The 26,743-nt window shown below is 41.4% G+C and overlaps 1 protein-coding gene across 1 annotated transcript in view; it reads left to right on the top strand.

Annotated features, from left to right (window-relative positions):
• serinc5 (serine incorporator 5) overlaps window positions 1–26,684 on the top strand; it is a 28,022-nt gene extending 1,338 nt beyond the window's left edge. The window contains exons 2-12 of the mRNA XM_048977535.1: window positions 7,061–7,228; window positions 10,115–10,293; window positions 13,565–13,647; window positions 15,198–15,291; window positions 18,507–18,718; window positions 18,909–19,001; window positions 19,356–19,482; window positions 20,881–20,950; window positions 22,286–22,322; window positions 22,561–22,708; window positions 23,481–26,684. Coding sequence (XP_048833492.1) covers window positions 7,061–7,228; window positions 10,115–10,293; window positions 13,565–13,647; window positions 15,198–15,291; window positions 18,507–18,718; window positions 18,909–19,001; window positions 19,356–19,482; window positions 20,881–20,950; window positions 22,286–22,322; window positions 22,561–22,708; window positions 23,481–23,625 — 1,356 coding nt within the window. The 3' untranslated portion in view covers window positions 23,626–26,684. The remainder of the gene's footprint in view (window positions 1–7,060; window positions 7,229–10,114; window positions 10,294–13,564; window positions 13,648–15,197; window positions 15,292–18,506; window positions 18,719–18,908; window positions 19,002–19,355; window positions 19,483–20,880; window positions 20,951–22,285; window positions 22,323–22,560; window positions 22,709–23,480) is intronic.
• Window positions 26,685–26,743: the final 59 nt, after the last annotated feature.

The following is a 26,743-nucleotide window of genomic DNA, read 5'->3' as shown; positions in this document are numbered from 1 at the left end:
GGAATTCGTTTAATTTAATGCAAATGTTCCTGCCGTTTAATCAGAATGGCCAGTTGATTCTGTTGAAGTATAGGAATTAGCTTTTTAACTTTCCTACACTTCCTTTCCAAAGTTACGTTGTACCCATTTTGTTCTTGGAGTGGGATTTCGTTGTTTTTTTCCCCTCTTGACTGCGGGTGGTCTTTTCATTTCCTTAGCTGAGTCTAAAAGAAATTGTGGCGTTTGGATTAGGTTAGTGTAGGAGCAGCACCCCAGAAGACCAGCAGGACAATGGAGAAGTAGCACCCCATTCTTTGGGCTGTTGTCACATTAGCGAGGGAGCATGCTGTCGCAGCCTGCTTGGAAAGGGTTATGAGTTGCTCAGTACTGCTACCCTGACTGTGAACTCTTTTGGAGATGGATGGTGTTTTTCAGGAGTACTCAAATTCCTCTGTCTTGGGAATCCCCCCCTTTCCTTATGCAATGGGATCTTATATCTGTATTGAGTGTAAAGTCCTTATGGAGGAAGTGATTGCTAGCATTGTGTGTGTGTGTGTGTGTGTGTGTGTGTGTGTGTGTGTGTGTGTGGATTGTTTATATTACATTGTGGGACCAAATACACCCCACAATGTGATTAAAAAACCTGTTTTCAATGTTATGGGGACCATTTTTCAGGTCCCCACAAAGATCCGTGAATGTAATGTGTGTATAATCTCCCCCCCCCCACACACAGGAAACAGGACGGGGGTGCATTTCCTATTTACCCTGCAGGTTAATTTCAGATGTATCTTCAGTCTGGCTTATGTATAATATATTTAATTATCTCTAATAATACCAACACAAAATAACCAGCTTAAATCTTAGTCCATCTGATCTGGTTTCAGTGTAAAATGCTCAGTACAGTTTAATAATGAAGATACACTGGAGATAAGTGATACCATTTCAACACCCATTTTAGTAACATTGAGATTTCTTCAAATGAACAAATTGTGTGTCCAGGTCGGGACCTTGGATTGTGGCAGATAAATGCCAGGTTTGGCATTCAGAGTGACAAATTATTTGCATGAGGGTGGAATGCAATAGCTGGAATGTGCAGTACACACAACCCACATGCCTGACCATGACGATGCATATGAAGGTAGTCTTCCTTCCTTCCTTCAGTGCAAAATATTTTAAATACAGGTTTGACTCATTTTTGTGCAAATTTGGGATGTAATGGTGTTATTTGAATGATCGAAACGGGCTGCTTTCAAACACATATAGCCTTTGGCAATTTTGTTGTTTTTGAATTCCAAAATTATCTTAGGAATTTTAAACTATTTGTGATATAATCTAGATGTGTAGCAATGTGCTTTTCTTGCCTGTTCTTCATTTCTTGATAATGAGCCTATTCATCTATGACACATTGTATGAAGCATTGCTATTTGTCTGTGACCCAAAATCCTTAATGGAATCAATTAAAAAATGTTAAGTGTGGCTTTTTTGTGGAGCATCAGCCCATCTCTGAATAGTATCCATTATGTGCCCAATACAATAACAAGTCTATTATAATATGAAAACTTGCTATTGTCTGTATATTTATACATATTTTGTACCTTAGTCAAAGAAACTGTACATTCACATAGTTTTAACTGAATTTAAGAGTTTCTTTGGTTTAGCTCTGTGCAATTTTGTTACGTCCGACGAGAAGCCAGATTCCCCCAGTTTTCAGTAGATGCATTTTTTTTGCCATACTGTGAATATGCAGCAGCAAAGCAGGACGAAATGCTTCATAATTTGCTAGTTCATTGTAATATTGGTTTGAAAAATACCACTGCCCTGGCCAGTTGTAAAAACGATGTAACCACAGCATTGCCTTGGTTTGCACTGTTACTTTGTCAAACCCCTGTCTGTTCATGCACAGAAGCTCTCCCATATTAGCCCACTCACTTCAGCATATATTCAGATTTTAGGGGGAGGGTGGTCCAACCTTTTTATTGTAGTCTATGACTTTGGGTTTGCCTCAGTCATGCCTTAATGTATTAAAAGTAACAGGTTTCAGATGAGTCACTGTATGCTGTGGCTGTTTGTGTGTGTATTATGGACAATAACACCTTGCGTTCTTGCTTGTTGTTTGAGGTCCAGGCAGCATTTATTTTCTTGTTTGTAGTATTTTTAATGTTTCATTACGTACTTGCTTATCCACAAATAGTTGCAGTGCGTGACAGCATGATTAGCGTGTTAATATGAATGGCTGCACTCTGCCCTAGGTGACTTGGACGAAATAGTTGTACACAATCCACACACACAGCCATTCTTCTATATAGTCCTGTGGCTAAATATACGTAGTATAAATGTTCTTCTGATCTTGTTTTTTACCATAAGCAGCTGCAATAAATTGAGTAATAAAATGACTCTTAAGTACATGACTGTGCTGTGTTAAGGGAAGATGACACTTTGACAAATAAAAACTGATATTAAGTAAAAATTGGGTCAAATAGTTGGTATAGTACAATGTAATGTGATATTGGAAGTTTTGCAAGAGTCACTTGGTTGTTATGAGTATGTCTGCAGGTAGACGGATATTTTAGATAGGTTGCTTATCAAGCAATAGATTTTTTTTTTGCCTTTTAAGAGGTAATTAAGGTTATTGTGGAGACACTGAGGCATCGTTCCATCTTGTGGTTTCTTATTGTAAAATGTAACGTCACTGCTGTCTGCTGAGGTCCTTTCAGCTCTGTCTGCTTGTTGTTATCTTAATCACGGTATTAATCACGGTATTAATCGCGGTATTAATCACAGTATACCATGGGTCTTGGCCTGAATGCTGTGGTGAAAAATGTGTAACAGTTATGGCTAATATACTGCTGTGTAATAACTGAATAACGATGAGCTCTTTTGGGCAGAGGGGATTGATGCCACCTCTGTTTGTTCTCTGTTGTTCTGAAAATGTTTCTCAAATCTCGTTTTCACAGCACACCTTCTATGCAGGTTTTTTTTTCCAGCACAGCTCATAATTCATTTTGATTGAACTGTTCATAACATTGTTTAAAATTTTAAGAGTAATGAAAATCACGCTCACTTCTGTTAAACAAAGATCCATCCATCCCGTTGTTATGTAAGAAATCACATAAGGGACAGAATTTCTTTTTAAGGCCGTGTATTAAAAAGTTTTGTGTTTTCAGTGGTAGTCTGGCAACATTCGATAAATGCCTAGTTTGCTAACTAGGTACATTGAAGGTTAATCTTAACTCATCAGAGCAGCAACTGTGAGTAAAATGACACTTTTAATTAGTAGATGATGCATAATCCTGCTCCCCTCCCTCTTAATTATTTCATAATTTAGATTAAAGGGGAGGGGGTATCCAAAAAGGGAAGAGCCCTCAATCTCCCAATCCTCAGCTGGTCCAGACAGTCACCATGAGATTAAAAACACATTGTCCTGTGACACTTTTGTATGCTGATTTTCGTGGAAGTTCTCTGTCATTAATTGCATTCGCTAGAACTGTGGAAAGTACCCAGGATGCCATTTTAAAGGAGCTGAATCCAATTGTATGTGATCATGAAGAATTTTGTAGCTGCGTGAATGAAATTCACCATAGCAAGTGATTTTGTCTTTGCTGTTGCGCCTATAATTCAGTATGTGAGTGTGATGCAGGCTGTGAATAGTGATTTATTTTATTTTTTTTAAGTATGCGAGCGAGGGCAGCTATGTATGAGTTCAGGTCTCTTGCACTGCTCGGGCACACACGCTTCATTTGCTTAGAGCTTCGGACTAGGGACGAGTTCCTGGTAAACACGTTTCTCTGGAATTCAGGAATGTCGGCATTGTGAGCCTTCGCCGGACAAAGTGCCGTGCTTCCTGGTCTTCTGTTGACAACTAGCTTTTGTTTACACTTAGGAAGGTTAAAAGTATCACTCTATTTCATTTTCATGGATGGTCTCTCTGTCCTTGCAAATATGCAAATAATCCTTCCACTAGGCATGTAGGTAATATACCACAATATTTAGAAATCATGGCCAAGCTGAAGGGACCTGGGAGGGTCCCATGATAAAATTTCCCATTGATATTGTGGGGGAGGGATTAATAATGCCATTATAGATTTAAAAATCTCCTCCCCCCTCCCCCTATATATGTGGGAAATTTTATCATGGGACCCTCCCAGGTCCCTGGGAAACAGATGATAGGTGTTTTAAATCTGCAAGCCTTTTAAATCTATAATGACCATTTCTCACAGACAAGGCATTGTCTAAAACAATGTTTTCAACCAGTGTGCTGCAATAATTCGTCAGGTATGCCGTGGTAAATTCACATTCTACAGAAAAACCGTAATGTAAATAAAATAATTAAAAATAATAACTAACACTAAGTTGTGTAGCCATTTACATGACTGAATAGAATTACAAAGGCAATCAGGCCAAACAACTCTGCATTCACGATTTGCAATAGAATGCAATACTTAAATTACAAATAATAAATAGACTATACAATAACACATAATGAGTAATAACTTTACAGTAACATTTAGTTCATCCTCTTGCAGGCTGTGATTAGAGGGCAGTCATTAGCATCACCTGTTAGCTGCCAGCGTAAGCTCACTTGCTGATCGTTGTAGAACTGCTAACTTGTTTGGTCCAATTATCCACAAATAATTTTATTCTGAGGCTGGGCTGAGGTGGTCGTCAGGTCCACCATACGTCTCCAAGTTAAACATTCTAAACAGGGCTGTGCCGTTCTACTGTGTTGCATTGTGGGATGCAGTAGGTGAGGTAGACTGGTCTTGTGCATACTGGTGATATTTTCTAAATCAGTATGATATCTGGGTTTCTATACTGCAAAATGAATATTTTTCAGATATTGTGTACTACATACTACTTTTTGATCCAAATCAGTATATACTAATGATATAGTATGCGGTTTCGAAAACAGCAATGCAGTCAGATAAGTGGTGTCTCATAACTGCCGGTTTCCCTGCTTTGTACCCTGAGTTGCCTGGGATAGGCTCCTTTCAGCTTGTCCAGGATAAGTATTTAGAAGATGGATGGATTAATATACAGTACAACCCATATAGCTGAAAATCCTGATAGGCAAACTGTGGTAATGCTAGACAGTCATCTGAGTCGCTGCTCTTTCTCATAAAGGTTTCAGTTATGTGGTTTTCCTCTCCTCATATTGTTCTTTTAATCTGTATTATTGATTATTATTAGTAATATCCAGCTGACTTCTTCTGCCGCCTTTTAGATACGTAACACGGTGAGTTTGAGTCTCATGTTGAAGTTACTGTTTCACAAAAGGCTCCTGACATTTATGTCAAGGCTTGAAACCAACGGCTGAATATCTCCTCTTCACTGAAACGGGTGTGTATAGCAGAGCTAGTCCACAAAAGGCACTCCCAGCTAAAGCTGTCTGGGAAATTCTCATCGCGCTGACTGCAGCTGTAGTATTGTCTCCAGGTTCAGTCATGCCTAGACCTTTTCACCCTTGGGCCCCGATGGCCAGAAGGATGACTGCTAAGGGGGAGGGGCCTCCTGAGCCACTGGGGGTTAGTGGCACTCAGCCACCCCCCATCAAGGACTCCATTGGAGACAATGGGTTCATCCGAAATCGAATACTTACACAGTAAATACTGAATTTCATTAAAAGCCTACTAGTGTAGCATTCATCAGTTGCATACTTTGCAATTTCTAGGAATAGATTAGGTTGTCCGGGTACTGTTCGCCTATTGTCTCCTCCATACTGAGCATTCGGGCGTACCTCTCACTTTGCATACTACATTTCGGCTACTATATTGCAAACGAATATTAAGGGCATTCAGTATGGAGCCTCCTGCCCTCATTATGACTTTTTTCATAGCTGTACATGGATCCAGTTTTTATAAAAATATTGCATATGTTATACATAATTATTAACGAGATTTATAAATGGTTTTGCATTTCTTTAGGCAGAATAATTTCAAGTATGGGAATATTAATAAAAATATGTGCTTGATGTCACACAATATTTAACTTAACACGCTGGAAAAAATGAAAATCTTGCCGTACTCTGTAGAGGTTCATACAAAAATGTATTTTTGCTCTATATTTGATATCCTTTGTATTGCATTATATTATGTCTGTATTCTCACAAGTTGGCTACAAAATACCAGTCAAATTCCCAGCAAAATGGCGCAAAGGATACAAACGCATGCTGAAATGCCAGTGCGTTGAAATGAACTGAAAATATTGAAATCTTGTGGTACTCTGTAGAGGTTCATATGCGTTTCTGTGGATCTCTGTGGATAGCACACAGACGTTAATCTCCCGCTAGAATATGGTTTCTGTCCAGCCAGGGGAGATCCTGCTCTGATTGGTCCAGCCTAGAAGGCTGTAGCTGCTTCTACCCCAGATACAGACTGTCATAGGCTGCAGAGTCCATGTGCTGCTGGGAAGTCAGTACTAGAACTAGCCAGGGTCCTCTGCACTGGTCTGAGTAGGGAAAATTACCATCCCTGGTTGTGCCTATAATTACGCACCGCTGTGACAGAATGAGATGTTGTGCCTTAATTATAGGATTTTCTGACTTTTTAGAAGAGATTTGCGTGCCTTCTCTCCTCTCTCTCTCTCTCTCTCTCTCTCTCTCTCTCTCTCTCTCTCTCTCTCTCTCTGTGTGTGTGTGTCTGTTTCCCTCATATTTATACCTAAACCAGAGCAGAATTGCCCGTGTCTCACTGTTCTGCATAGAATTTCATGGTTCCTGTGTTTTGACATCCTGGAACTAATTCCATAGACACTGGATCAAAAAAAGTGGCACTTGAATGGTGACAGATTTTCAGAATAATTTCAAACCTCCCATCTGTTCTATCTTTTGATGCACAGGGTCCGCTGCTATGATCTGGATCTTCTCTGATGACTCAGTAATACTTTTCTTTATCTTGTGATACAGAAAAGTGTAATGTAATACTTTCAGGGAGCTGTAACCAGGTCTATATGGATTATATATTCTGGGTGTGGGGTTTCTTCCCCCAAAGGTAACATGGTCTGCATCTACATAAGTGTGGGCCTTTGTCTTGTATTGAGACCTGTCTTGGAGTGCCCTGACACCAATGGTGCTGTCTCATTCCAGCTGGAATGCTGTTGTGGTTCGGCCGCCTGCTCTCTGTGCTGCAGCTGCTGTCCCAAGATCCGCCAGTCCACAGGCACCCGCTTCCTGTACGCCCTGTTCTTTCTGCTGGTCACCGTAATCTGCGTGGTCATGATGTCGCCCACCGTAGAGAAGGAGATGAGGGATAACGTAAGTGCACTGGTCGCATCGCTACGGTTGTTTGTGAATTGAAACCTGACACTTTCTTACTAGTGAACACACACTTACTTCTTTTACTGCTTCTGCTTTTTTTCTTCTGCTTCTGCTAAAGCTTCTTGTCCTTCTGTTGGTTCTTCTGCTCCTTATTTTCCTGCTTCTTCCTCTGCTCCTTCTGCTTTTATTTCCAATCCTTATTTTCCTTTCTTTCTTTTTTCTTCTCCTTGTTCTGTACCTCCTTCTGATTTTTCTGCTTCAGTTGTTCTGCTGGAAAAAGACCCCACCCCCCAATGGTAGATGTTCTGTATGTTCAGTACAGCCAATAGCACAGTATGCACTGTAACTCTTATCAGATTTTGTTCCCACTTCTGCACTAATTCATCACTGGACTCTGCTTGTGTCACACGTTGAGCCCTTTCCATGTTGCACGCTCAAGCGCAGCCGTCCCTGCTGTGCTGGGTTGTTGCTTGGTGCTCTGTGAATGAAATGCAGCTGCCTTGTTTTTCTTGCTGAATTGCTTTGTTTTTTGCCATTCTCATGATTTTCGATATAATGTTCAGGTGAAAGGATTTTCCAAATTTTGTTTTTGTCTTTCTGACTCTAAATGGTCATTATTGCCATAGTGTGGGTTACTAGTTTAATGTCCATTTGACACAGTCTGAATTCTTTGTCAGTGAAGTCCAATGAATATTAAATCTGGATTAATAATCCAATAGATGAATTGATGATATGTTAATAGTCTAATAGATTATGGGTTATTATCTGGTTATTAACAATGTCTGGTTTAGAGTTCTGCTTTTTTGTAAATATGTTTGTACTAGGTCACAATACTTTCACATGTTACACTACCAGTAAAATGTTTTGCACACCGCAGGTTTTTAACACAATTCCATTTATTTCACATTTTTTTATTCTTGTTAACAACTATAGATGAAAATACAAGTCAAATAAAAGAAGTTTCCTTTATAACATGAAAAAATGATAACGGTGCATGTCTGACATCATATTGACAGGTTGTGTCGTGATGTCACATTCTAGGCTGCCCTTTAACTTTAAATGCACTAGTTAACTGTTTCATCCCGTAAAACAGAGCAGTAGTTATGTCTCTTGTAGAAATAATGCCTCAGATTTTCTCCGCTGTTTTGACTGCTAGAGGGGGTTACTTTGAGTCAAACATATGGCAGGGTACTCAAATGGTGAATGTACTATGAATTTTTGTTAGCAAAAAATATTGTGTGTTTTTGGTAAAAGTGAGTAACATGCGAATGTCGAAAATCTGTGTGTGTGAAAAAGCTTTTGATTGGTGGTGCGTATTCAGATGCCTGTGGATGGACAGTTTTAAGAAGGTGTCTGCAAGCCCATGACCTTTGCTGAAGGTGTGGAAGCTTTGTATCGCGCAATGCTAGCAAGCCCACTGGGAGAGAAGATGGAACAGAGGCCCTGAAGATGGAGGGGGGCCATTCAATTAAACTGATCGTGTTGCTCAGTGCATTAATTAATTAATTATGAGCCTTTTGTGGAAGAGGATACCGTGTGGAGAGAGGCAACCAATTTATTACGACAGGCAGCTCTGCCTTCATATTGCTCAATAAATGAACTGGCCATTTTCCAGTTGGACTAAAGGTTTCTGACAATGAGCTTTTACTAGTTGGCTGCTGTTCCCGCAGTCGTATACAGACGTGCACTGAATTCACACAACTGTAACCCACTGGTATTACCATGGTGATCCACTATTTAACTGGGAGGTGTAAATTTTTTTTGTCCCCCCCCCCCCCCGAAAGTAGTTGCACAGAAGATTTTTCTTTTTATTATATGCTGAAGCTTTTGAGGTGTCAGAAAGGGTGCCGACGTCATGAAAGTTCATCTGAACCTGAAAGTCCGATGACATCGTGTTACTGTTTTATTTCAGGAATATCGCTAAATGGTTTAGCATGCATTGGAATTCAAGGCAAAGTCCTTGGCGTCCCTTTGTATGTTTCTCCATCAATCTTCGAAAAAACGCACACCCTAGAAAAAAGGCACCTCATTTATTCATCCCCTCTTTTGTTCGCGGTTCCCGAAAGTCATCCTACAAGCCGTGCTAACACCCCTTTCTAAAGGACAGTGGGCGTGGCCAGACGCACACTTTTTTTTTTTCCCAGTCTCTGCACCGGCAGTGTTTCCGTGAACAGAAAGGATCCTCTTTATCCAGAGGCTTGTTAGTGTGAGAGAATAAGCATGTTAGGAGACTGGTGCTTGGCTTTCCTTTCACCCGACAGCCATTTAGCCATGAACATCAAGGGATCAGTGACCCAGCTTGTGCCGCCAGCCCATTCACTTGCACAACAAATTGAAGTTTATTGCTGTTCCATGACCGGCGAGCTAAGCAGAGAGCGGCAGGAGTGTCGGAGGGATAGAAATAAAAACCACTGCAAAAGACACATCCCTGACTCAAAAGTGCGCTCTATAACAAAACCAGAATCGTCATTTACCATGGCCGGTGGCCGGCCAATGCATGTGCCACTTTTTTCACATGTACGTCTTTCCTGTGGATATTGAGAGGACTTGCTGCCCATCAGCTTCTCGGCGTGTGAGGCTTTGTAAACGTTTTCTTGTATAGGAATGTGTGAGTGGATCTAAGTTAATGAAGATACAACGGTATCACTATGGAAGAGTGGCGAAACTGGAACTGGGGGCATTTGAGCCAGTAGGCTGCACTTTCAGATCCAAGGAAAGGAGAAGCCGCGTTACGAAGGTTACGACCGGTGTCCTTTAGTGTGAACTGAGGAATGCTGTGTGGCTCACTAGCTAAGGAATTCCTTCTGAGTCAGATGAAGGTTTGTGTTTTTTTGTTTTTTGTTTTTTTTTAATTTTTGTAACAATGCCACTTCTTTTCTGTAGATCCCATTCTACACTGAGCTGTGTGAGAAGCTCAAGGCGGGAGAGAACTGCAAGAGTCTGGTGGGGTACTCTGCAGTCTACAAGGTCTGCTTCGGCATGGCCTGCTTCTTCTTCATCTTTTCCGTGTTCACCTTCCGGGTTCACACCAGCAAGGGTTGCCGGGCTGCCATTCACAACGGGTACGTGATCTTGAGTTTTAAACCACTTGTGGTTATTTTCCTCCTCCTTTCTTATCTAGTTGAAAATAATAAGCACCTTGGGACTCCGTAAGTGTTTCATTTAATAAGCAAAGCAGCTCAGATAGCAGTACAATGGAGAAAACAGACTGCTCCTGTCCCAATGGGATGAACCCCCAAACAAAAGAAAATCTACATACTAGCAAGACATTGGTTATTTGCAGGACATGATCAAAGCATAACTTCCTCCTTTCACAACAGGTGTCGCCTTCTCAACTGCAACCCCTCCTCTTATCATCATGCCTTTCTCAACCTATTTTTATCTCAGCAGGTGCGAGGCATACCCATCAGTTTCCCGCCATTTGCGGTCGTTAATCCACTGACCTTGACATCCATGACCCAGTTTGTGTTGGAAGAAAAAACACATCTTGTACTATCAGCAAAACAGCTCATGCAAACAATTTTCTAATATTGTGGCGTCCCTCCCCCCTGCACTCTACTCGGAAGGTTCCCTACGACCACCCCCCTCCCCCTCCCCTCGGCCCCCCTTCTGCCTCTAAGCCCCAAGTTATCCGTTCACTGCTTTTTCAATGAATGGACATTAATTAAGAGCTCCACTGCATGCAAATTGTCAAGGGACGAGCTGTACTTCCCTTGAAAGAAGCCCTTAGTCTCCAGATGAAGTTCTTCACATTCCTGTAATTGGATGTTTGTATTGCGTGCAAATGAGGCACTTGCAAAATGGACAGCAGATCCCTGGCACTTTGGGGTCTTGGAATTCATGACTAAATTGTGTGTCGTAGTCTTTCACCGCTCTGAGGAGGAATTAAGAGGCTTGTGTGCATCAGGGAAGATGAGATCTATGTCATTTCTTGGTCAACCATGGCAGACAGGTCTTAGTGGAGATTCTGGAAAAAAACTTAGCACCTACATTTATATATTTAACAGACACTTTTGTCCCAAGCGACATACAAGCATGAAAAATAGTACATTGCAAACATTCATGCTATCAAGGAGTCAACCACGCATAAGCTCAACTAGATTGGGTTTCCAGTGAATGACCAAGTACAAATGTAGGCAGTATTGAGCAAGAACTGCACAACAACAACAAATACACAACAATTTTTAACAAAACAGCCTGCATTTGTCAAGAGCAAGGTGACAGGAGTAACGTCAAATTCCAGACTTTGCCGAAGGCGGCGATGTTAAACCACTTCTGTACATGCACTAACAACATAGCGCTGGAAGATGGGACCCTCAAATCGAAAGGCACTCAGTATGCTACTGAGGAAGAGTGAAAGATTCTTCACGGTGCAACTTGTGTTTATGATGAGTTAGATCAAAGCATTTTTTTGTATGATTTTTAGTCCCCGTTGGGAAATTGGGGAGTCTTTGCATGTCCCATCTCCATGAGCCCCACAGACATATAGGGCTTTCTACAGGCGCGGTGTTTATGCAACACAGCTACGCGTCATGAGATTCATGGTCGTCACCATGGTAAAATCACATATCTGTCTACACACATTGGAGATTATCATACGGCTTCATCACGTCACACATCCAGCCTAGTGCATACTTTAAGTCTTACAGAGGCGTTTGTCTGAATTACCAAAAATCAAACAGTTGCCCATTTGAGCTCCGGATCCTCGTGTTTTTTTGCGTTTTTACGCTTAACTTGAGACGGCAACATCTAGTAGTCTTAGAATTGTTAGAAAACCCTTTGCGCTATGAATTGACACTCGGGGTCTGACTGTAAATAATAGCATGTGTCCAAAGGTCCATATAGAGGTCAGAACAGGTTTTAGGGTGAGCGTGCAGGATCGCCCAGCATCCATTGCCTTAGGAGTAATAGGGGTTAAGGGTCTTGCTAATGGGCCCAACGGCAGCATCACTCTGCCAACCATCGGATTTCAACTAGGGAACTTCTAATCACTGGCACAGTGTTGCGCACCTCCCGTCTCACTGGAAAACAAAATAAGAAGCTGCAAAGGCAGTGCCAATGTTGAATTTGAAAACGTGGAATATATGTGCAGGTAGGCTGGATATGATAAAAATTAGCTCATTGAAAACAAAAAGACTACTTTGTCAGTGGCAAATGATGGGGGGAAAAAATGGCCTGCAGCAGATTGTGGAGCAGATCATGAGCTACTTGTGTGCAGGTTCCAAATGAAGCCGAAAAGGCAGAGCAGAGTCAATCAAATTTTAAGAAACTACCTGGGAAGTATAGCCATAAGTTTCATGGGATGGATGGGAGAAGCTCATTCAGTCATGCTGGATCTGATTGATTGAGAACTAGAGGAACAGTGGGTGGAATATGAAGAATCATCCAAGAGGAACAAGTAGGTCAGTATGATAGGGCCAAAGAAATCAAAATGGATGACAGGAGGCACAATGGAAGTTGTCAAGAGAGGCCAAAATCAGGAAGAGGAAACATTTCTTGAAAGTACCGAATCATGAAAAGTTACTGGGAAAATAAAAACTGATATTGCAATAACATCTATAAATTGTAGAAGAAAAACAGTGAGCATGGAAAACAGCCTGGAAAAACAATAAAGGCTGTTTTTCAGAAGATTTTGATACATGATACAGATACATGGAGGAATCACCAGTGATGGAAGAGGAGGTCAGTTTAGACCTGAAATGTCTGCATCAGTGTTGACTAGATTATGCCAACAAGTTTGTATGCCTCTGAGCAGTTTTCCAGATTGGAAGAGAACAGTATATATTTAATACCAAAGAAAGAAATAGTGGCATGTGGAGACTATTGCACATTGCTTCTGATATCATAAGGGTTAGGCTACACTGTGCCAGCCAAATGACCCCCCCCCCCCCCCCCATGGAACAATCACATACACTGCAAACAAACTGTTGAATGAGATGGAACTGAAAACAAGGAAAGCTGCAAATAGCTTCACGTTCAGAAGCACCCTGCAGTTAATGGCTCTAATTAACAGTCCAGGTTTCCGTTGAATACGCTCGAGGAAGTGAAAGCGTCGGGTTTCCTGTACATCTGGCTATTTTTAGGGTTTGTGAGTAGGATGCACTGCAGCTCCTTTTAGAACCTTATTGGTATCTACTTGTATACTAAGACTTATTATTAAGGTTATGATTATTCAGAGAACCTATGAGTAACATTGCTATTTGTGATCTTGCCATGAATTATCTAACAGTTGTTATTTTGTATTTCTGCTGTTTTATAAATTGTTCTTCTTAGTGCCCCAGTCTGTCTATTTTATATATTATTACAGTCTCTGTAATATTGATTTTCCTCCAGTTTCTGGTTCTGGAAGTTCCTGGTCCTGCTCGGTTGCTGTGCGGGGGGATTCTTCTTGCCCAATCAGGACACCTTCCTTGAAGGTTTGGCATCTCCTGCTTTATCACTATAGCTTAAAATGTATTTTAAATCCACCATTACTGTGGCCTTATCATTTATTTTTAGACTTTGCTCATGTCTTCTTTACTTCAATCTCATCGTTCGGTACAATTGGTTTGGTCACTTACTGGTAAAGACCTCAGCATTACCTTTGAGTCCAAAAACCACCTTTTTGATAGGATTTAGAGGTCATCACTCATGGTACTGTCTCTGAACTTCTGGGTAAGTAAGATGAGCTTCATGTTTAGTAAGTTCATCCCAGGAAACTCGCAAAGCTTTTAAAACCAGCTTTTCCTGAAGACCCCAGAGGCTTTGAATGTGCTTGGTGTAGTGGCCTCGTTGTGAGCTGGAGGGAAGGGCTGCAGCCTACTTATGATTACAGGTCGAAATCTGGCCCAATGCGTCACACTGGAGCTGTCCTGATTACTCGATTTATACTTGATTACTCAAATATCAAAAAACATTTATTAAAATGCGGAAAGAAGATGGTGATGAAAGCCCCAGTTGTGTGGAAGCACTTAAAAAGTGAAGGAAATGCAGTCATCTGTCAGATTTGCAGAGCAGTGATAAGGGGGGCATTTAAAACAGTGAGATGAAGTAATTATTTAAACTTGATGTTTTATTTGAATTTCATCTCAGTTTGAATTTGCAAAGTCGTAGCTTTAGGTGAATAATTTTTTGGAGCTCGTTAACACAGAATGAGTACACATCAGCAAAGCTGTGCAGCGTTAATTATTTACCAGGGACTTTAGTCAAGGCTGTGTTGCGTGGTATTGCATCACGGCAGTTTCCAAGCCAGAGACTGGTGCGGTAGTCACTGACATTCCTGAAAGGGTTAGAAACCCTCTCTGTGTGTCTGAATATGGACTGTGTGGTTTCCTTTTAGGGAAACCCACCCCTGCCCCCCCTCCCGAGTCAGGAATTTCATGGAGACAGTTATGGATCCCAATCAGGAAATTTGAGTACCACAGCAGCACATAGAACACAAGCGCAAGGACAATACAGGCATCGATACATGAATAAATGAATGAGTGAAACTACCCCTTATTGTATGCATCGTTTTACCCAGCCTGACCATTTATTATGTAGGAATAGACTGATGATGAAGTCCCTACAAAGACATAAATACCTAAGGGTACAGTGCAGCTGCAGGCCCAGTGGGGGGCACTGTATAGCCATGTAACCATTATGACAAAGGGGCTTCTTGACACATTGTAGTGGGATAATCTTATGGCTAGAGGTGCTTATGAAAGGGGTGGTATTTAAGGTTACACAACAAATCTATATAGTAATGAACGAATGGAACCAGCATCTTCACCATGAACTTCACACGCAAGTTAATTTGCATTGAAAAAGGCCACCTGCTCTATTCATGCTTAACCGAAAGTTGCGTTATGCTGTGCTTTGTTTTTGAAGAAGAGAGAGAGAGATTGCAAACGGCAGTTTCATGAAGTTTCACGCCCTCCAGGAGTGGTGTAGAGGCCTCCCTGAAACAGACCTGTCTCTCCACCCCCACCCCCCCTTCTGGCTGCAGTGTGGCGTTACATAGGAGCAGGTGGAGGATTCATCTTCCTCCTCATCCAGTTGCTGCTGCTGGTGGAGTTCGCCCACAGGTGGAACAAAAACTGGTAAGATCGCCTTACTGCCCTCTGGAGATTGCACTGTGTATGACATCACATTCGATGTCTGCAGGGTTTCCTTTGATTAATCTGATGCTGCGTCAGGTTGAATCAATGGGATATACTGTTCTGGGAAGCCCGCCCCCCCATCCCCCGTCAACGTCTTAAATGGGTCAGATATTCATGTGTCACTTGACGTCCTTCTGATGTACTTTTGAGAAACGCATTTAGTCTTTATGTGCCTTTTTCCAAAGTGGTGGAACTGTCGAAATGTGAGTCACAACTGAGGTTGCAAAGGATCTTTAAGAAATAAACTCATCTGGTTACAGGTCAGCTGCGTTTGGAAGCTGCTTGGGGTGTCTTTAGGTCTTGGTTTATAGTAAATTATTTATTTCAGTATGCCCCAATTTTCCTTTATCACAGAGAGTAGTAGGGGAAAAGCACAGACTGTAGATCCATAATCGTTGTGGCCTCAGTGTTTATACAGATGAGCAGGAAAGGAATCTTCCCAGCATGGAGGCTCCTTTATCGCCCGAAACCTCGTCTACTTTCCGATTTCCACCCATTGCATCATACGGAGGACCTGGGAATAACCGCCAATAGCCTCTCAGCTGAGGCAGCTCCGGGTTTTTGGGCAAGGCGAGGGAGACCTCGTCCAACAGTGTAGCAGCTGCTCATCAGTCCTGATCAGAAGCACTCGTGTGCCAGCAGGCGTGACTGCGTGGGAGTCCTCTTGCAGTCCAAAAAAAATAAGTTCGGGAAAGTAGGTGGCTAAATCTCCGATACTGTTTGTAAGTGAGTGAGAGCCCAGCCTTATGCTCTGTGCTGCCTGGGATAGACAGGCCCCTGTACCACCCTGACCAAGATAAGCGGTACAAATATGGATGGAGGAATGGTGTCCTATAATTGTTTGTGTGTGTGTGTGTGTGTGAGCGGGTATACCTATCCTTATGGGGACACAATGTCCCCATAACGTGATAAATATCCGTTTTTTTCCCCTTATGGGGACCGGTTTCCTGGTCCCCATAATGGAAAACTCTATTTTATAAAAATCGGTGACTGCTATGAAAAAGTAAAAAATGCAAAAACTCTTGTATTTTGCTTGGTTACTTATGGTTATGGTTAGGGCAGGGTGGGGGTTAAGGTTGTCATAGTTAGCGTTAGCATTTTCCCAGTAGAAGTGAATGAGCGGGCCCCATAAGGTATACCCTACGTGTGTGTGTGTGTGTGTGTGTGTGTGTGTGTGTGTGTCCTGCTATAGACTGGCATTTGAGGAAATATTTCCACAAGAGCAAGGAAAAGCATTGTAGAGCTTTATGAGGCTTGGTGAGAACAGAGTATTTATTGCTTGAATGTTAGATGGAGATTTTAGGCGGTTATTTCACAAAGTGCAACATGGAAGTAAGTGTGAGAATCGGGCAGGACAGCGAAGCACATTGGCATCTCTGTTCATGAGAAACTGGTGCAAGAATTATTGCTGGGGAGAAAAGTTGAAAGACTTGGTGGCTAAGAAGGTCACAAAGGATAACAGAGTCATAAAGAGCAGCTGAAGAACCCTGTGGGACTCAAATTATGTGAAACTGTTACTGTACTTGGCGTGTCTCCCTTGATCTGATCGGGCTCTTCTGGAATGAGCCATTCCATCCATCCTCTATCTTGTGATGGGCTCCTTGTATAGCTGAGCGATCCTGGCGTTGAAAGTTAAAATGGCTGCCAGCTTTTAATGTGCAAAGAGCAGGTTCCCATCTCAGCTGAGGCTGATTTCTGATGCTTTAGCGAGCAGCCGCTTTGGGGGTGGCATGATTATGGGGCAAACAAGGTGCTGTACGCAGTCCTCCATGCGGCCCAAAAAGCACTGCTTCAGGTGGGGTGGAAGTAGGAGAGTGTTTTGGAAAAAACCATAGCTTCCTGGTTTGTTGACGCGAGAAACGCGGCCGGTTTAAAATCACACGAAGGCAGTTGCTCTTGCAAATGGTCTGTCTGTCTGCCTTCCTTGTACGGCTCCAAGTGAATCTCCTACTTCGAAGGCCAATGAAAGAGTGAGTCATAACCATGGCGTTATGTGGAGATGCCAGCTAAACGAATAAACGCCATTTCAAAAGGGTGAAGATGAAAGGGCCATTGTGTGACGGGGGGATGTTAGCTGAGCATCTCGAAGGATGTCCGGGTTTGTGAAGCCTGGTGTGAAGAGGCCTGCCTTTTTTTTTTTTTTGGATGGAAATCCCAGCCCCTGGCAGCCTGCCAACTGTCTGCCGACGGGACGGGAAGTGTTGTCCATCGGAACACAGATGTACCATTTCCTCCCTAACGGCCGAAAGTAGAAGGTTGAAAATCAGTGGGACTCAAATGCGATTTTCGGTGTTATCTGTCTTGGAAAAACAGAAGAACCAAATTGCCCGGGGTATAAACCTCCTGTGGCGTGAGCACAGAGCTCTCTCATGCCAAGGTGCAACGCAAAAATAACACAAAATTTACACTGTGCTTCAGCTGCCAGTCGGGCTCTTGGAGAGGGGCCTCGGAGATGGTTGGCTAAGTGTTTTGCTTGGTATTTGCGTGTCTTAGGTGGGTCGCCTGCGTCTGACTCTGGGGTCTTATTCAGGCAGTTCAGCAAAAAAATTAGCATGCATTAATGTTGGTAGAGATGCACAGAAATAGTTTATATACCAGAGGGTGTGCCTGAATGAATCTGGCGAATCTCAGATTCGTATTGAGCACTTTACACTTGCTCTTGACCTTGTTTTTTTGGGTTCATTAAAAATACAACAACCCGCATTTGCTCAACTTCAGAAAAATATTAAATCCTGGTCTGCTGTATTAGGCAATCGTACCGCAGTTCAATTCATAAATCGATCAGAATGTAATTCCAGTGTTTGAGCGTTCTGCTGAATTGACTTATCCGTGAAGTATTCATTTCTGTGTTGTTGTTCTTCTTCTTACTTTTGTAATATACCCCTGTAGCCTTCTCTGTAAGCATTATGGCAAATGTATAGTCTCTGGTAACTGAAATACTAACATGTCAGGCTGCCGACTGTGATTCTGTGCTGAATGCCGTGGACATATCTCCTGCAGAGTTGGACCATAAGAGTCACATGCGATGTTATCCTAAAGGATTTTTGTTGACTGTCTTATTCTCCATGCAGTGAAGGTGTAGAACAAGGTCTGGAACAGTGTTAACTCCTTTGCACAGCTATCATTTGACCTTCTCTTTGATCCCCTTCTCCTAGGACATCGGGAATTAAGTACAACAAGCTGTGGTACGCAGCCCTGGTCTTGGTCACTCTGGTACTCTTTTCCGTTGCCGTGGGAGCCATGGTCTTCATGTGTCTGTTCTACACCCACCCTGAGGCCTGCACCCTCAACAAGGTCTTTTTGGGAATCAATGGCAGCCTCTGTGTGCTGGTGTCTTTCCTGGCAATCTCTCCCTGCATCCAAAAGCGTGAGTACCTCTCTAGGACACTTCATGTGTCTCTTAATGCGATTTGCCGTTATACATTTGCAGCAAGATGCATGTAATGTCCTACGACCCTGAGATGGAAGGATGGACGGACACTAAGTCTATAAATGCTCTAGTGCTGTGTGTGTTTGGCATCTTCTGTACCCAACAAACTGTTTGCTGCCCTCTACAGTCCAGCCTACATCTGGCCTCCTTCAGTCTGGCGTCATTAGTGTGTACGCCATGTACCTCACCTTCTCTGCACTCTCTAGCAAGCCCATTGAAAGTAAGTGGGGTGGGGGGGCTCTAATAATAGTTCCTTTAATTTTGGTCTCGTCTTCATTACAAATTCTTAAGGGTCAATGAATTGACTTACTGTGTAGAAAATAAACCACTTTCTTAGCATTGTCTTCCTTTGTTGTCAGAGTTCACTGATAGAATTTGAATATTAATTAATTAGCTTCCTTAAGAAATTTCCAGTTGCTTGAATATAGTCCACACAGGTTGTCGGATACCGTAAAGTTTATTTTTGCTAAGAATTCAGGACATTTGACCAATGTCAGTCGGGAAAATGCCTTATTTGCTGGGCAGACATATCCATGATAATAGCCATGTGACTTACCCTTGTATCTCCTTGTAGCCTTGGAGATGGACGGTGCCAATATCACAGTGTGCGTCTTCCCCTTTAACTCTGGCTCCGAGAACGACAACAAGATAGTGACGGGCGTGGGCACGGTCATCTTATTTGGCTGTGTGCTGTACTCCTGGTAAGTGTGGTATTTAACCTTCAAATTATCTTGTAAAAACGCTCTCCGCCTTTCCTCTTACTAGCATGGTTGAAAAATTCCTGATTAGTGCTTCTGCCGCAAACTATATAAACAAAAGCCTGTATCAACAAAAGCTCAGGTTTTTTCTCCGTAACAGAGAGAAATGAGAGACTGTGGCCGACGGAATCCTATCATTTTCTAGTCATCAAGCAGCCTTATTTTTGAACATGAAAGTGGCCCATAAGAAGTGAAGATTACAGCTCTGGCAGTGTGTATGGAAGGGTGTGCTCACACACAGCTCTAACAGATAATCAAAAGTTCTATTATATAATAGACCTGTGACCTTTTTACATCCTCCAAGTAAACAGAACTCGGGCATTTTTAATATAGTTTTGAGAACTGAGTTGAATAATTTTCAGTGTTTGCACTTTGTCCCAGGGTAGAATGTATTTATTATGCTCCATTGCATGTCTATGTGGAAATATCAGTATTTTCCATAGTGACCCCAAACTCACCACATATTTGTTGAGTGATTAACTGCTTGCAGGAAAAATGGCGACACCAAGTTTTATTGGCAGTGCTTCGTTAATCTGATGTCTGTCTGCCTGTGTGTCTGTCTGTCTGCCTGTGTGTCTGTCTCTCTGCCTGCGTGTCTGTCTGTCTGCCTGCCTGTCTGTCTCTCTGCCTGTCTCTCTGCCTGTGTGTCTGTCTCTCTGCCTGCGTGTCTGTCTGTCTGCCTGTGTGTCTGTCTGTCTGTCTCTCTGCCTGCGTGTCTGTCTCTCTGCCTGTGTGTCTGCCTGTGTGTCTGTCTCTCTGCCTGTGTGTCTGCCTGTGTGTCTGTCTCTCTGCCTGTGTGTCTGCCTGTGTGTCTGTCTCTCTGCCTGCGTGTCTCTCTGCCTGCGTGTCTCTCTGCCTGCGTGTCTCTCTGCCTGCGTGTCTGTCTCTCTGCCTGCGTGTCTGTCTGCCTGTCTGCGTGTCTGTCTCTCTGCCTGCGTGTCTGTCTGCCTGTCTGCCTGCCTGTCTGTCTGTCTGCCTGTCTCTCTGCCTGTGTGTCTGTCTCTCTGCCTGCCTGCCTGTCTCTCTGCCTGCCTGTCTCTCTGCCTGCCTGTCTGTCTGTCTGCCTGTCTGTCTGCCTGTCTGTCTGTCTGCCTGTCTGCCTGCCTGTCTGTCTGTCTGCCTGTCTCTCTGCCTGTGTGTCTGTCTCTCTGCCTCTCTGCCTGCCTGTCTCTCTGCCTGCCTGTCTGTCTGTCTGCCTGTCTGTCTGCCTGCGTGTCTCTCTCTGCCTGCGTGTCTGTCTGCCTGTCTGTCTATCTGTCTGCCTGTCTGTCTGCCTGCCTGTGTGTCTGTCTCTCTGCCTGTCTGTCTGTGTGTTCCTGGTGGATTGTGCTTCCCCCGCAGTTTGACCTCCACCACTAGAAGGAGCTCTGCAGCATTGCGAGTGTACAGGATTGCCATGCCAGAGAATGAGGTTTGAATAAACATTTGGTGGGGCACCGGGAGGGGGGGGCTCAAAGGATCCTGGAATTTGATTCATTTGTAGCGTGGAATTAGCACCAGCTAGCTAGTTATCAGTCTATGTAAATATGTTTTGTGTCCATAGCACCATCAAAATCATAGGAGTAGCAGTTAAGCGCACCTGAGAATACATCACTCTTCGTTATGTTTACCCAGAAATTTTTAATTATTATTCAATTGTTTAACATGTCATTGCACAGCAGTAACATTAGCTTGCTTGTTTCTCTTGCCAATTGTTGTGTCCTGACTGCTTGATCTGTCATTATGAAACCAATATAATTTACTTGCAATAAAATGCAGCTATATTCAGCTGTCATAAGATGAAGTACATTTATAACACTGTGGGTAGAGACAAGCAAACACTAATGCTGTTACCAGCGAAAGCTTATTTATTTTTCCGTGTCTTTTTGCTGTCCTGAGAGCTGACTTCAATGAACCATGTCTAAAATGTCACGGCATCTTTTAATATGGTTTCTGCGCTTTATTTGGAATGTAAAGGCAGCTTCAGGATATTTTACTGGAAATGAATGGCCTCTTTATGAACCAGAACTGCTGGATGCCAGTGCATGAGGCAAAGGATCAGCTTGGGTGGGGGGAGGGGGTAAACACAGTTTATCTCTAAATCTTGATCTCTGCTTTTATGTCTGTAGGACTAATAGGGCTGTTTGGTATTTCCACAGAGAGAGAATGGCAGCCACTGTTTAGTCTTTCAGTAATTCTGGATTCAGCTATATAATTAACCTTCTCATTTCCAGATTTTTATCTTTAGACTGTCTATGAAAAGCAGCTGTAATTACTACAGATTATTTCTCCAAATCATCCACAAAAAATATAAAAGTACAGATGCTCCTCTACTTATGAACTTTCAACTTATAAACGTTCAGACATATGAACGAAGAGAACTCTAAGTCCGAATTGGGCTCCTGTTTCCTGTCCACAACAATTTTTTTTTCTGCTCGCCAATTCCACCTAGCCTACGACTTCTGGCCGCTACTCCCACCACGCAGCAGCGTAGCATGTGTACTCCCAGCATCCTAGTTCGTTGTTCTTGCTTATACCCTTAAAATTATGCTGAATAACAACTTACAGACATTTCACGTTACGAACGGCCATTTGGAACATAACTCGTTCTTAAGTAGAGGAGCGTCTGTATAATGTCATTGTACAGGTTGTCCTTGGGTTTTGACATTCCACATAGTCCTTATACTCATACTGCCTGAAAATGTCAGTCATTAAAATGCAAAACAAGAATAATAATAAATGTAATAATGCTCTGCTCTCTTTACAGAGAGCCCGCTGTTGTTTCTGCTTTGGAGATGATGGAGGTAAATGTTTCTCTTCCTCTGGTATAAGAAACTGTACCAGTGATACCTCTCAGTGTTTGAACTTATTGTAACGTGATCAGTTATTTAAAACTAAGATTCAGAATAGCCTTTATTCTCTAAATGTATCTTGTTGAAATACAGTTAAAGTTTCATGGAAGTTACGTGGTGTACACAGACCCCAAATGGATGCCAGGCTGCAGTTATTTGGAGTTTCTTTTTCCCATTTTATTTTTTGTAGATGACTATGAAGAAGAAGAGAGGACCGGTGGAGGGCAGTATGTGCTGTACGACGAACAGGACGGGACAGTTTACAGCTACTCATACTTCCACTTTGTCTTCTTCCTTGGGTCTCTCTACGTCATGATGACTGTCACCAACTGGTTCCAGTAAGCAGTACATTTCCCTGCCTTCTATTCCTTTATTTTATCTATCTGTATTTATTTTATTCACCATAGCAAGTACATGGCCAAAAATAGTCTGAACAAGAAAGAAAGCATCAAAGTAAAATGCTAAGAGGTGAGACACCAAGTTCCACCTGGCGAATGAAAGGTCCACCGTGAACTTCATGATTCACAGCACCTATATACTCTTGATATATCTTGTCCACTGCATGATATCATATTCTCAACCAATTATATTGCTGTAACCACCCAAAAGGAAGAATGGCATCAAGTGTCCACCTATGATATGCATGTTTACAGGTGGAAATGAGCCCTGCTGGTCCTGATGGGTACAGCACATAGTTCTCATAAGTACCTCATAGTACATCTTATGAATAGTAATCATAGTTAATCACGGTTGATCACAGTGTGATCAATATAAATTCCCAAATCATAACTGATTAGAGTTCATAGTTATTTCAGATTCCACACCAACTTTCTCTCTATAAACATCCACAGAGATCAAAACATCACCTGTCTTTTCAGCAATCGTATATAAGCAGCGTAATCAAAATGTCCTATATTGTACATATTTCTGCTTCTGCCTGTTTACGCTTCTGCTTAAACAGTACTTCTGCATCAGGGTTATTGCCCTCTGGGCCCTGTTGGCCATTTGGTATTTCAGGCCCTTTGAATGATCGAGTATAGTTCCTTCCCCCCCGGCTTTAAGAGAACAAGAGCCCGCACTGTATTGGGTCTTTCGTCCTTGTTCCCCCAGTTACGACAACGCGAAGATCGAGAAGTTCCTCGACGGCAGCTGGTCCGTGTTCTGGATTAAGATGGCCTCCTGCTGGGTGTGTCTGCTGCTCTACTTCTGGACCTTGGTGGCTCCCTTGGTCTGTCCAAGGAGGTTTGAAGCCTGACGCTTAACTGCAGACACCCTGGCCTTTCTATGAAAACAGTTTATTTTTTACGTTTTTCTATCATATTTTATTCTTTTTTTATGATTTTATTTTTACGAGTAAACTTGGATGAGCATTTGTCACCTTTTTCATTTTTTTACTGGAATCTGTTACATACACGGCTTACGATGTTAGTTTCCGTGGCGAGCTGTAGACTTTGCGCTGTCAGCTATTGTTTGTATATAAGGTAGGAAAATGAAGAGGTTGCTCAGGCTTCCTTTTCTTTTGTTTGTCTGTTGACTGTCAAATAGCATTTTTTTTCCACTTCATATTCTATGCAACCGCATAGTGTATTGAAGTCTGGTATATGGGCTTTATGGGACGTGTGTGGTCTGATTTTCCATTATGACACACTGAAAATGGTTTTTGTAGTGACTGTACAGGTACATTTTATACATTGTTTCCAAATAAACTGGCCACCAATGAAAATGGGGCCAGCTTGTACACTTTATCACTGCAGGTGAACAGCCATTATTTCATACCATTCAGTTGCTCTTTCACTCGACTCACTGTGGTATAAATGAACCTCTGTGTTGTCTCAGGACTTGTTTAATGATGACCTGACTACAATTGTTCTTCCAAGGAAATTATCACATATACATAGAAAAACTGAGGATTATTAAGCCTATTTAATCTGTTATTTGTGTTAAAAGAACAATTTCAGGCGTTTCTGTGAAAAGTAAAGAACAACTACAAGTTGCAACAACAACAAATTAACAAACTTTATGATTATCTATGTCCTAGAACAAGAGCGGCCTATGTAGTTTTTTGTAGTTGTTTTTAGGTAGCAAGTCACTTAAAGGGGTTGTGAAGCAACTGAGGTGTGTGTTACAATTTATATTATCATGTTTACTCTATTAAGGACTGGAATTACCAATAATTGTACGCATCCTTAGCTGCAACCTAATTTTCCTTAATGAATGGGAGAATTTTGTTCATCCACAGAGCTAATGCTGATGAATATATTCAAACAATGATTTAGGCTTTTATTATTTATGTTGTTTCCCATCTTTATTCATTTTGGATTTTTAGTATTTATAAATTGGTGGCCCTGGAGAGTGTGCGTGACATTAACTATGTTGTAAATATTGAATTCCTAATTCCTTCCTAATTGATTGCTGGTTCAGTGCTCCTTATTAATCAATTGCAGCATCTCCTGCAGTGCAGGGTACAGTTACAGTTTGTGGAATGAAAGGATTGAGGGCTCTCACTGTTCATGATCACATATTTTACTTTAATGCACAGGATTTTCCTTATTGGTGATCATTGCTCAGGTTTTCAGAATGTGATTGTAGCCTCAGTGGTATGTGCAGTAATACGCTGAAAAACATCAAAACAGCTTAACATTGATAACTTTGTGTAGCACAGCAGTTTATTTTCAGTCTTGGGGAGCCTTTTACCCTTTAAAAAAATCTTTGTTACATTGTTACTTTTTCTTTGGTTTTTAAGAAGAATCTTACATTAGCTTGGTTTAACCTATTTTGTTCTGCAAACATTTCAGTTTTTCACTATAGCTTAGTTTATAAAAAAATATAACCATTTTGTTAATACAATCTGTGTAGCTGAAACCTGGTCATTGCAAAGTAGTTCATAATTAACTGAAAATATATTTAACTTCGAAGTTCAGAAAAGTGTGGGTATCATGCACTTTAATCCGTTCTGTACTGTACACTTTATAGCATCAGCATACATGTTCATTAAAGCAAACTGCCATTTGTTTTTTTTAAAAAGTGCTCTAATGAAATACGCTGGCTGTCATTTTTAACTCCACCTACACTTGAGATTTGTACTTTTCTTTCTCTTGTAATACCAGATATATGTAAGGAAAACACTTTTTATATATAAAAAAAACTTTTCACTACCAAACAACAATGTTAATATATATCTTTTTTTTAAGTTAGTTGTCTTCATATTTTAAATTGCATTAAACATTCCAGTACAGTCTGTAACTTTTACACAGTACAAAGTGTTGTAATCAAAAGCTGAATATTAGTAAATTTTAAATTAAATTATTATCCTTGCTTGCAGTTTTTTTATCTTGGTTTTAGTGCATAAGGATTCGTTTGTTTTTCCAACATATATCAGACATAGCAGTTTATTTGGAAATATTTAACAGTATAACTTTAGGTGAAGACATTTTTCTTTTTCCCGTATGATTTTTTATTTTTTGTATTTGGTGAAATCTGAAGAATAAAACCCATATTTATTTAATTTATTGTTGCCGACTTCACAGAATGGCGTGTTGGTTTGACCAGCAAACTGAAAAATAATAATTTAACCTTTAGAAGAAAACCAAATATTGCTATTATATATATCATCATACAATTATGATCCTCAGCTGTGTATTATTAAAGTATTACAATTATATTATTAAATGTCATTTTCAACAATTAACATGCCATTCTTCATTTCATTTCTTTGCCTGTTGCTTTTATGCAAATTGATTTAATGTAGAAGGAATGGTAATAAATTTGTGTGTGTTCTCTGGGATTTGCACCTACAACCATTGTGTTGTTCACACATCGCCCTGCTTGTTGAGTTACTTTATTTGTAACTGGTGTAAACTAGTACAGCATACTAACAGGGGTACTTACTGGGACCCTAACCCACCCACTCTTAGTCAGGAGATGTGCCTGTTTTGCTTTCTTTTATTCTTTTCACTATTTTCTTGCACCACTATTGTAAAGGCTAGCAATCATTAACACATGAATGCCTTTATAACACATAACTGTGAAAAGGATTCATGATGATCTATTAATCTGTCTATTATTGCTACTGCAGTATGTGTTTTGACTAAATTGTGCTGGACGTTGTCAGAGGTAGACTGCGTGGATGCAGAAAAGGGAGCAGGAAGCATGTAGGAGTGTTTTTAGCTGGGGGGCAAACGGCACCGGCTTCTCAAGAAACTAACATTTAATAGGTGATTTATTATTTTTTGTTTTTGTTTTTTTAAATATACCAACGTTTCACACTTTTTAAAAAAATGTTGTAGTCTTTCAATAAAACATTTTTTAAACTGGTGTGCTGTACCTTTTACTGACACTGCAGAAAATCTCAGCATGCAATTTGAGTATTTAAT

Source organism: Brienomyrus brachyistius, chromosome 2 (assembly GCF_023856365.1).
Source record: "Brienomyrus brachyistius isolate T26 chromosome 2, BBRACH_0.4, whole genome shotgun sequence".
Classification (NCBI taxonomy): domain Eukaryota; kingdom Metazoa; phylum Chordata; class Actinopteri; order Osteoglossiformes; family Mormyridae; genus Brienomyrus; species Brienomyrus brachyistius.
The sequence above is the reverse complement of the archived record's forward strand: the minus strand, read 5'-3'. Positions and strand labels throughout refer to the sequence as shown.